An 8,948-nucleotide genomic window follows, 5' to 3' on the forward strand; every position below is an offset into this window, starting at 1 on the left:
AATGGGCACCTTTTATTCCAAGCTACTCAATACTGCCCCCTGCAGCCATAAGTTAAACATGTCTTTTGCACTTCAGTATCATAAACATACTATGTCATTTCACAGGTCTACATTTACATAAAGTAAAGCACAATGACAGTAATGTCCTGGTGGCACAGTCAAGCATGGCACTTCAACATAACGGTTGTGGGTTTGAGTCCCACAGGGGACAGGAAGAAAGAGTACCAACTACAACATGTGTTATGATGCAGAGTTTCAGGTGAAATGTTACAGGTTGTACTTTGTGCCAATTTGACACAGGTTTTGTACTTAATATCTATTTGACAAATACATTTTGGGATGAGAATGTACCTTTTAGAAAGCTCTCAAAACATGGGACAATTTCAGCAGTATGATTCATAGTCAATAACTCGAGACAAAAAATAGTGTCCACATTTTATTGGCTGCAAACAATTCCTCAACATTTGTGTAGAAACAGACTTCATTTAACAGCAACTAAGTATTAAGGGTGCAGACACTACGGAATAGCATTGCTGCTTCTAATGTATAGTCTGGCGGAGAGGCAGGAGTCTCAGGGAGCACACAGAGGGCAAGCTCCTTCCACATAAAGCATTGTTCCAGCGCTTCTGACCTGAAGACGAAACACAGAACACATATACTCAGCTGTACAGACAGTAGGAAAGTCCACAAGAGACATTCATTAGTTAAATTATCTAGCAATAAGTTTAATTTGATGACTGGATCAGTGAATGATACTGGGTTTACTGTACCTCCAAAGTTGATGTGAATACAAGTCTCTCTGGCACCAGCACCAGGCCTTCCTTTAGCCCAGTTCTGGTGATCAAAGTCAGAGCCATCACTCCAGAACCACCGCCTGCCCTGAAGGGGGGGGGGTCAGAATAAACTCAATGTATAGTCTTTCCTCTAACACCTGAAACAGTTAAAGCTACTCCAAAACCCCTCCTACTGGGACTATTGCTTGTGTAAAGAACATGAAGCCGACTCACATTTGCAATCATCCAATGCATGTCAAAGACCATAACTAGTCTACAACTTGATGCTAGAAACCCCATACACATGTTTACAAGCAGACTGTCTGGAATAGATTACATCTATACTTAACTAGAACCATTTTACATATGTATAAAAGCATCCCTCGGAAGTTGACAATTAAATACATTGACGTTATTTAGTAGATTCATCTAGCATGACCTTCAGGATCAATTAGGTTAAGGGTTTTGCTCAAGGGCACGTCAGATTTCTCAGTGAGCTCTGGGATTCAAACTAGCAGCCTTGACTTTATTGGGGTCCACACAAAATAGACAACTCAGACAGAACTACATTAATAACAGGTAGCCTAAATGCCACAACACACTATTTTTTTAACCAGGTTTGCTGTTCACTTGAGCAAGATGAGATGGAACGGAGTTCCTTGCAATAATGGCTCTATATAACACTGTAGGGTTACTGGTCCCACCTTAACAGAATAAAATCCACCAATCCAGGTAGGAGGGAAACCAACAGTCTTGACCAAGACCAATGCCTGTAGAAACTGGTCCTCCTCGGAGCTGTGCACAGATGCCAGGTTTGTGCCAAGGTACTTCACAACGTTGGGTACAGACACCAGTTGATCACCAAGGGACACACAGTACCGCTAGAGAAGAAAGTATTTCTTTAACAAGGCAAGTCAGTTAAGAAAATTGTTATCTACAATGACAGCCAAGCAGTAGATGGGAACAAAGACATTTCATGTATTAGTCAGTCAGCCTTGCTGAGAATTTGTCTTCTGGACTCTCACCCAAATTGACCGTCACAACTAATTCCTTTTTAAAACTCTTAAAGATACTCGTTTATCTCCATCTTAAGCCATGTCCTGTGGGTTCCAGTATACAGGAGGAACAACTAATTCTAAATGTTGAGAACATTCCCATCTTAAAGGGAAGTTCAGTATTTCACATCAGTCATGTGTTGCAGTTTAAGAAAGTATCACCTTTAAGGTAATGTCAAAGAGCTAATTCCAACTACACTTCCCCTTCAAATTCACAGTAGATGGTAAGGGTGATACCTCTGCTTCAGGCCAGCTCCTTGTAGTCTTTACAAACATTAAACAGCGTGATCCATATTTGGTCCAACCGGAAGGACACAAGTCTTCTTCTAGCAATGAATCTGTAAGGAGAAGTTACATGTGGCTTTAAAGGCTAGTGGAGAAAGATCTACAAAACAGAGCTACAATATTATTTGTAGGTCAATCAGTCATGTCTGCTACGAGAAAAATACAGAACGAGTCAAGAAAAGTGGACTCTTACTTGCATCTCCCAGAGCAAAGGCAGCACTGAGAAGCAGAAGACTGGTCAACATGGTCATGGAGTCTCCTGAGAGTAACAAAGAGTGAAGCCATCCAAATCAGATTCAGTGAGAACCTCAGTGTGTAGGGGAGTGCAAATACAATCTAGTTTAGACACTACCCAGCTAAATATGGCTGCCAATGTTTAGACACTACCCAGCTAAATATGGCTGCCAATGTTTAGACACTACCCAGCTAAATATGGCTGCCAATGTTTAGACACTACCCAGCTAAATATGGCTGCCAATGTTTAGACACTACCCAGCTAAATATGGCTGCCAATGTTTAGACACTACCCAGCTAAATATGGCTGCAATGTTTATGTTTAGACACTACCCAGCTAAATATGGCTGCCAATGTTTAGACACTACCCAGCTAAATATGGCTGCCAATGTTTAGACACTACCCAGCTAAATATGGCTGCCAATGTTTAGACACTACCCAGCTAAATATGGCTGCCAATGTTTAGACACTACCCAGCTAAATATGGCTGCCAATGTTTAGACACTACCCAGCTAAATATGGCTGCCAATGTTTAGACACTACCCAGCTAAATATGGCTGCCAATGTTTAGACACTACCCAGCTAAATATGGCTGCCAATGTTTAGACACTACCCAGCTAAATATGGCTGCCAATGTTTAGACACTACCCAGCTAAATATGGCTGCCAATGTTTAGACACTACCCAGCTAAATATGGCTGCCAATGTTTAGACACTACCCAGCTAAATATGGCTGCCAATGTTTTGTTCTGGCTTTGCACATCCATGTTTCCTCTATTTCATAGTTTCTTGTTCACTGAGACGCAGTGCAGGCAACCAATCAGAACAGTCTACAGGATTATAGATGTAAGACACATTCTGCAGGCAGGAACCATCATTATACCATGTCTCATCTCACAAGCTGTAACACTTCCCTTACAGTTAAATTAAAGGTCTAATACTGGGCCAGCTACACCATAACAATACACATGATGAACAGGATATTACACCCCAATGCAGGAAGTTAAAACCCTAGAAAAGTTACAACAGCAGGAACTTACTTTAGCCAATTAACAACAGGAACTATAAAGGAACTGGGACACCACAAATGCTGAACAAACCCAAGGAGAACAAGCTGCTTATATACCAGAAGAATGGAAGAGGAATTGGTGATTAGCAGAGTGAGTTCAGGTGTGGTGAGTTAGCAGGAAAGGGGGGTGTTGATAGCTAAGTCTGGCACACACTAGCTCTGGTCCTGGGTGTAGCTAGTGTCTGGCTCACACTAGCTCTGGTCCTGGGTGTAGCTAGTGTCTGGCTCACACTAGCTCTGGTCCTGGGTGTAGCTAGGGTCTGGCTCACACTATCTCTGGTCCTGGGTGTAGCTAGGGTCTGGCTCACACTAGCTCTGGTCCCGGGGGTAGCTAGGGTCTGGCTCACACTAGCTCTGGTCCCGGGGTAGCTAGGGTCTGGCTCACACTAGCTCTGGTCCCGGGGTAGCTAGGGTCTGGCTCACACTAGCTCTGGTCCCGGGGTAGCTAGGGTCTGGCTCACACTAGCTCTGGTCCCGGGTGTAGCTAGGGTCTGGCTCACACTAGCTCTGGTCCCGGTGGTAGCTAGGGTCTGGCTCACACTATCTCTGGTCCTGGGTGTAGCTAGTGTCTGGCTCACACTAGCTCTGGTCCTGGGTGTAGCTAGGGTCTGGCTCACACTAGCTCTGGTCCTGGGTGTAGCTAGGGTCTGGCTCACACTAGCTCTGGTCCTGGGTGTAGCTAGGGTCTGGCTCACACTAGCTCTGGTCCTGGGTGTAGGTAGTGTCTGGCTCACACTAGCTCTGGTCCTGGGTGTAGCTAGTGTCTGGCTCACACTAGCTCTGGTCCTGGGGGTAGCTAGGGTCTGGCTCACACTAGCTCTGGTCCCGGGGGTAGCTAGGGTCTGGCTCACACCAGCTCTGGTCCCAGGTGTAGCTAGGGTCTGGCTCACACTAGCTCTGGTCCCAGGTGTAGCTAGGGTCTGGCTCATACTAGCTCTGGTCCCGGGGGTAGCTAGGGTCTGGCTCACACTAGCTCTGGTCCCGGGTGTAGCTAGGGTCTGGCTCACACTAGCTCTGGTCCCGGGGGTAGCTAGGGTCTGGCTCACACTATCTCTGGTCCTGGGTGTAGCTAGTGTCTGGCTCACACTAGCTCTGGTCCTGGGTGTAGCTAGGGTCTGGCTCACACTAGCTCTGGTCCTGGGTGTAGCTAGGGTCTGGCTCACACTAGCTCTGGTCCTGGGTGTAGCTAGGGTCTGGCTCACACTAGCTCTGGTCCTGGGTGTAGGTAGTGTCTGGCTCACACTAGCTCTGGTCCTGGGTGTAGCTAGTGTCTGGCTCACACTAGCTCTGGTCCTGGGTGTAGCTAGGGTCTGGCTCACACTAGCTCTGGTCCAGGGTGTAGCTAGGGTCTGGCTCACACTAGCTCTGGTCCTGGGTGTAGCTAGTGTCTGGCTCACACTAGCTCTGGTCCTGGGTGTAGCTAGGGTCTGGCTCACACTAGCTCTGGTCCTGGGTGTAGCTAGGGTCTGGCTCACACTAGCTCTGGTCCTGGGTGTAGCTAGGGTCTGGCTCACACTAGCTCTGGTCCTGGGTGTAGCTAGGGTCTGGCTCACACTAGCTCTGGTCCTGGGTGTAGCTAGGGTCTGGCTCACACTAGCTCTGGTCCTGGGTGTAGCTAGTGTCTGGCTCACACTAGCTCTGGTCCTGGGTGTAGCTAGGGTCTGGCTCACACTAGCTCTGGTCCCGGGTGAAGCTAGGGTCTGGCTCACACTAGCTCTGGTCCTGGGTGTAGCTAGGGTCTGGCTCACACTAGCTCTGGTCCCGGGGTAGCTAGGGTCTGGCTCACACTAGCTCTGGTCCTGGGTGTAGCTAGGGTCTGGCTCACACTATCTCTGGTCCTGGGTGTAGCTAGTGTCTGGCTCACACTAGCTCTGGTCCTGGGTGTAGCTAGGGTCTGGCTCACACTAGCTCTGGTCCTGGGTGTAGCTAGTGTCTGGCTCACACTAGCTCTGGTCCTGGGTGTAGCTAGTGTCTGGCTCACACTAGCTCTGGTCCTGGGTGTAGCTAGGGTCTGGCTCACACTAGCTCTGGTCCTGGGTGTAGCTAGTGTCTGGCTCACACTAGCTCTGGTCCTGGGTGTAGCTAGTGTCTGGCTCACACTAGCTCTGGTCCTGGGTGTAGCTAGGGTCTGGCTCACACTAGCTCTGGTCCTGGGTGTAGCTAGTGTCTGGCTCACACTAGCTCTGGTCCTGGGTGTAGCTAGGGTCTGGCTCACACTAGCTCTGGTCCTGGGTGTAGCTAGTGTCTGGCTCACACTAGCTCTGGTCCTGGGTGTAGCTAGTGTCTGGCTCACACTAGCTCTGGTCCTGGGTGTAGCTAGGGTCTGGCTCACACTAGCTCTGGTCCTGGGTGTAGCTAGTGTCTGGCTCACACTAGCTCTGGTCCTGGGTGTAGCTAGTGTCTGGCTCACACTAGCTCTGGTCCTGGGTGTAGCTAGTGTCTGGCTCACACTAGCTCTGGTCCTGGGTGTAGCTAGGGTCTGGCTCACACTATCTCTGGTCCTGGGTGTAGCTAGGGTCTGGCTCACACTATCTCTGGTCCTGGGTGTAGCTAGGGTCTGGCTCACACTATCTCTGGTCCTGGGTGTAGCTAGGGTCTGGCTCACACTAGCTCTGGTCCTGGGTGTAGCTAGGGTCTGGCTCACACTAGCTCTGGTCCTGGGTGTAGCTAGGGTCTGGCTCACACTAGCTCTGGTCCTGGGTGTAGCTAGGGTCTGGCTCACACTAGCTCTGGTCCTGGGTGTAGCTAGGGTCTGGCTCACACTAGCTCTGGTCCTGGGTGTAGCTAGTGTCTGGCTCACACTAGCTCTGGTCCTGGGTGTAGCTAGGGTCTGGCTCACACTAGCTCTGGTCCTGGGTGTAGCTAGTGTCTGGCTCACACTAGCTCTGGTCCTGGGTGTAGCTAGTGTCTGGCTCACACTAGCTCTGGTCCTGGGTGTAGCTAGTGTCTGGCTCACACTAGCTCTGGTCCTGGGTGTAGCTAGGGTCTGGCTCACACTAGCTCTGGTCCTGGGTGTAGCTAGGGTCTGGCTCACACTAGCTCTGGTCCTGGGTGTAGCTAGGGTCTGGCTCACACTAGCTCTGGTCCTGGGTGAAGCTAGGGTCTGGCTCACACTAGCTCTGGTCCTGGGTGTAGCTAGGGTCTGGCTCACACTAGCTCTGGTCCCGGGGGTAGCTAGGGTCTGGCTCACACTAGCTCTGGTCCTGGGTGTAGCTAGGGTCTGGCTCACACTATCTCTGGTCCTGGGTGTAGCTAGTGTCTGGCTCACACTAGCTCTGGTCCTGGGTGTAGCTAGGGTCTGGCTCACACTAGCTCTGGTCCTGGGTGTAGCTAGTGTCTGGCTCACACTAGCTCTGGTCCTGGGTGTAGCTAGTGTCTGGCTCACACTAGCTCTGGTCCTGGGTGTAGCTAGGGTCTGGCTCACACTAGCTCTGGTCCTGGGTGTAGCTAGTGTCTGGCTCACACTAGCTCTGGTCCTGGGTGTAGCTAGTGTCTGGCTCACACTAGCTCTGGTCCTGGGTGTAGCTAGGGTCTGGCTCACACTAGCTCTGGTCCTGGGTGTAGCTAGTGTCTGGCTCACACTAGCTCTGGTCCTGGGTGTAGCTAGGGTCTGGCTCCACTAGCTCTGGTCCTGGGTGTAGCTAGTGTCTGGCTCACACTAGCTCTGGTCCTGGGTGTAGCTAGTGTCTGGCTCACACTAGCTCTGGTCCTGGGTGTAGCTAGGGTCTGGCTCACACTAGCTCTGGTCCTGGGTGTAGCTAGTGTCTGGCTCACACTAGCTCTGGTCCTGGGTGTAGCTAGTGTCTGGCTCACACTAGCTCTGGTCCTGGGTGTAGCTAGTGTCTGGCTCACACTAGCTCTGGTCCTGGGTGTAGCTAGGGTCTGGCTCACACTATCTCTGGTCCTGGGTGTAGCTAGGGTCTGGCTCACACTATCTCTGGTCCTGGGTGTAGCTAGGGTCTGGCTCACACTATCTCTGGTCCTGGGTGTAGCTAGGGTCTGGCTCACACTAGCTCTGGTCCTGGGTGTAGCTAGGGTCTGGCTCACACCAGCTCTGGTCCTGGGTGTAGCTAGGGTCTGGCTCACACTAGCTCTGGTCCTGGGTGTAGCTAGGGTCTGGCTCACACTAGCTCTGGTCCTGGGTGTAGCTAGGGTCTGGCTCACACTAGCTCTGTATAATACCCATCAAAAATAATGATTTGCTCCGACAGATGCACGATGTCAAAGTTGTTGTCTGTTAATTATTTGTCTATGTTAGTAATTTCATTGTATTTCCAGGCCACTATAGTCAACATTTCACAAAACAGTATATTGTTATTGTGAAAGCCGTCATTGTAAATAAGAAGATGGTTCTTAAACTGACTTGCCCAGATAAATAAAGCTTAAATAAAATACATAAATAAAATATGTCGATATATAGTATAATATAGTATAATATAGTATAATATAGTATAATATAGTATAATATAGTATAATATAGTATAATATATAATATAATATTTTGATGGACTTCATAAAGTCGCATGCACCTGCTACACTTCCAACTATAATACGATACTGCAATATTCTTCCACTCTAACAAGGATTTTTTGTATCAAGAAAGACCATCTACTTTGGGGGGGGGGGGTGAAACGACTGTCACTATTAAACAAATGGAGTCAATCGATCAATCAGTCAATCGATATCAAGTCTGATGAGCTTTCTATAGATATTTCATTGTCATTGGTGTGAAAATAGTGCATCTTAAAAGGCCCTCCAGCAGAGGGCAGTGCCAACCCCTATTTCTGTCCCCTATTTCCTGTAGCAGAATATCTCCTTTAGCTTCATCCTTGAAGAATGACACAGGCTGCTAATGGACATTAACGAATTGGAGGGTGGGAACACTGTGGTGATTTCCCACATGGAGTGGAGGGATAACAAGTAGATGCTAGATGTCGTCACAGGGGAGGTGAAATGATAGGCTTTAATGACTTTGTTTATGATGCACACAGCCAGTCAGGCAGAGAAACTGTCAGGCAGAGAAACAGGCAACCAACCAATCAACCATCCTTATATATAGACCTTGATGTTTTTTTGTCTGCGGTGATTGTACAGGTGAAGATCACTGATTCGCTGACTGCACCGCCGCACGGACACGCTGGAAGTTATAACCAGTAGTGTATTAGTGTGTATTAGTGTGTATTAGTGTGTATTAGCGTGTATTACTTCTGGCCCAAAGGTGTTTATATTGGCACCCTGTTGAATCAAATCAAATCAAATCAAATCAAATGTATTTATATAGCCCTTCGTACATCAGCTGAGATAGATACATGTTAGAGACACGGGGTGGGGGAGAGAAAGAGAGAGAGAGAAAGCAGGGGGAGAAAGAGAGAGAGAGAAAGCCGGGGGAGAGAGGGGTGGGGAGAGAGAGAGAGAGAGAGAGAGCGAGAGACAGAGAGAGGGAGAGAGAGAGAGAGAGAGAGAGAGAGAGAGAGAGAGAGAGAGAGAGAGAGAGAGAGAGAGAGAGAGAGAGAGAGAGGGGAGAGAGAGAGAG

General features: G+C 48.8%; 1 protein-coding gene across 2 annotated transcripts; it reads right to left on the reverse strand.

The window, feature by feature from the left end:
- Positions 1–423: 423 nt before the first annotated feature.
- On the reverse strand, positions 424–3,492 carry LOC112239579 (ladderlectin-like). Of its 2 annotated transcripts, none has more exons than XM_042328050.1 (6): positions 3,387–3,492; positions 2,307–2,372; positions 2,066–2,166; positions 1,478–1,654; positions 771–879; positions 424–631 (listed from the first exon to the last, which is right to left on the reverse strand). In XM_042328050.1, exons 2-6 carry the CDS (start codon positions 2,362–2,364, stop codon positions 540–542), a joined length of 537 nt encoding a protein of 178 aa, XP_042183984.1. In that variant the 5' UTR covers positions 2,365–2,372; positions 3,387–3,492; the 3' UTR covers positions 424–539. The 2 variants fall into 2 exon arrangements, with proteins under 2 accessions (XP_042183984.1, XP_042183985.1); XM_042328051.1 differs by having other exon boundaries at positions 2,307–2,369; positions 3,387–3,485.
- Between the last annotated feature and the right edge of the window lie 5,456 nt (positions 3,493–8,948).

This window comes from Oncorhynchus tshawytscha, linkage group LG10 (genome assembly GCF_018296145.1).
Source record: "Oncorhynchus tshawytscha isolate Ot180627B linkage group LG10, Otsh_v2.0, whole genome shotgun sequence".
Taxonomy (NCBI): domain Eukaryota; kingdom Metazoa; phylum Chordata; class Actinopteri; order Salmoniformes; family Salmonidae; genus Oncorhynchus; species Oncorhynchus tshawytscha.

Coding starts and splice junctions, on each gene's coding strand:
- LOC112239579 (XM_042328050.1), bottom strand. CDS start 2,364: ATGACCATGTTGACCAGTCTTCTGCTTCTCAGTGCTGCCTTTGCTCTG. Junction 2,167..2,306: donor CTTTGCTCTGGGAGATGCAA/GTAAGAGTCCAC, acceptor TTCTCCTTACAG/ATTCATTGCTAGAAGAAGAC. Junction 880..1,477: donor GTGGATTTTATTCTGTTAAG/GTGGGACCAGTA, acceptor CCCCCCCTTCAG/GGCAGGCGGTGGTTCTGGAG.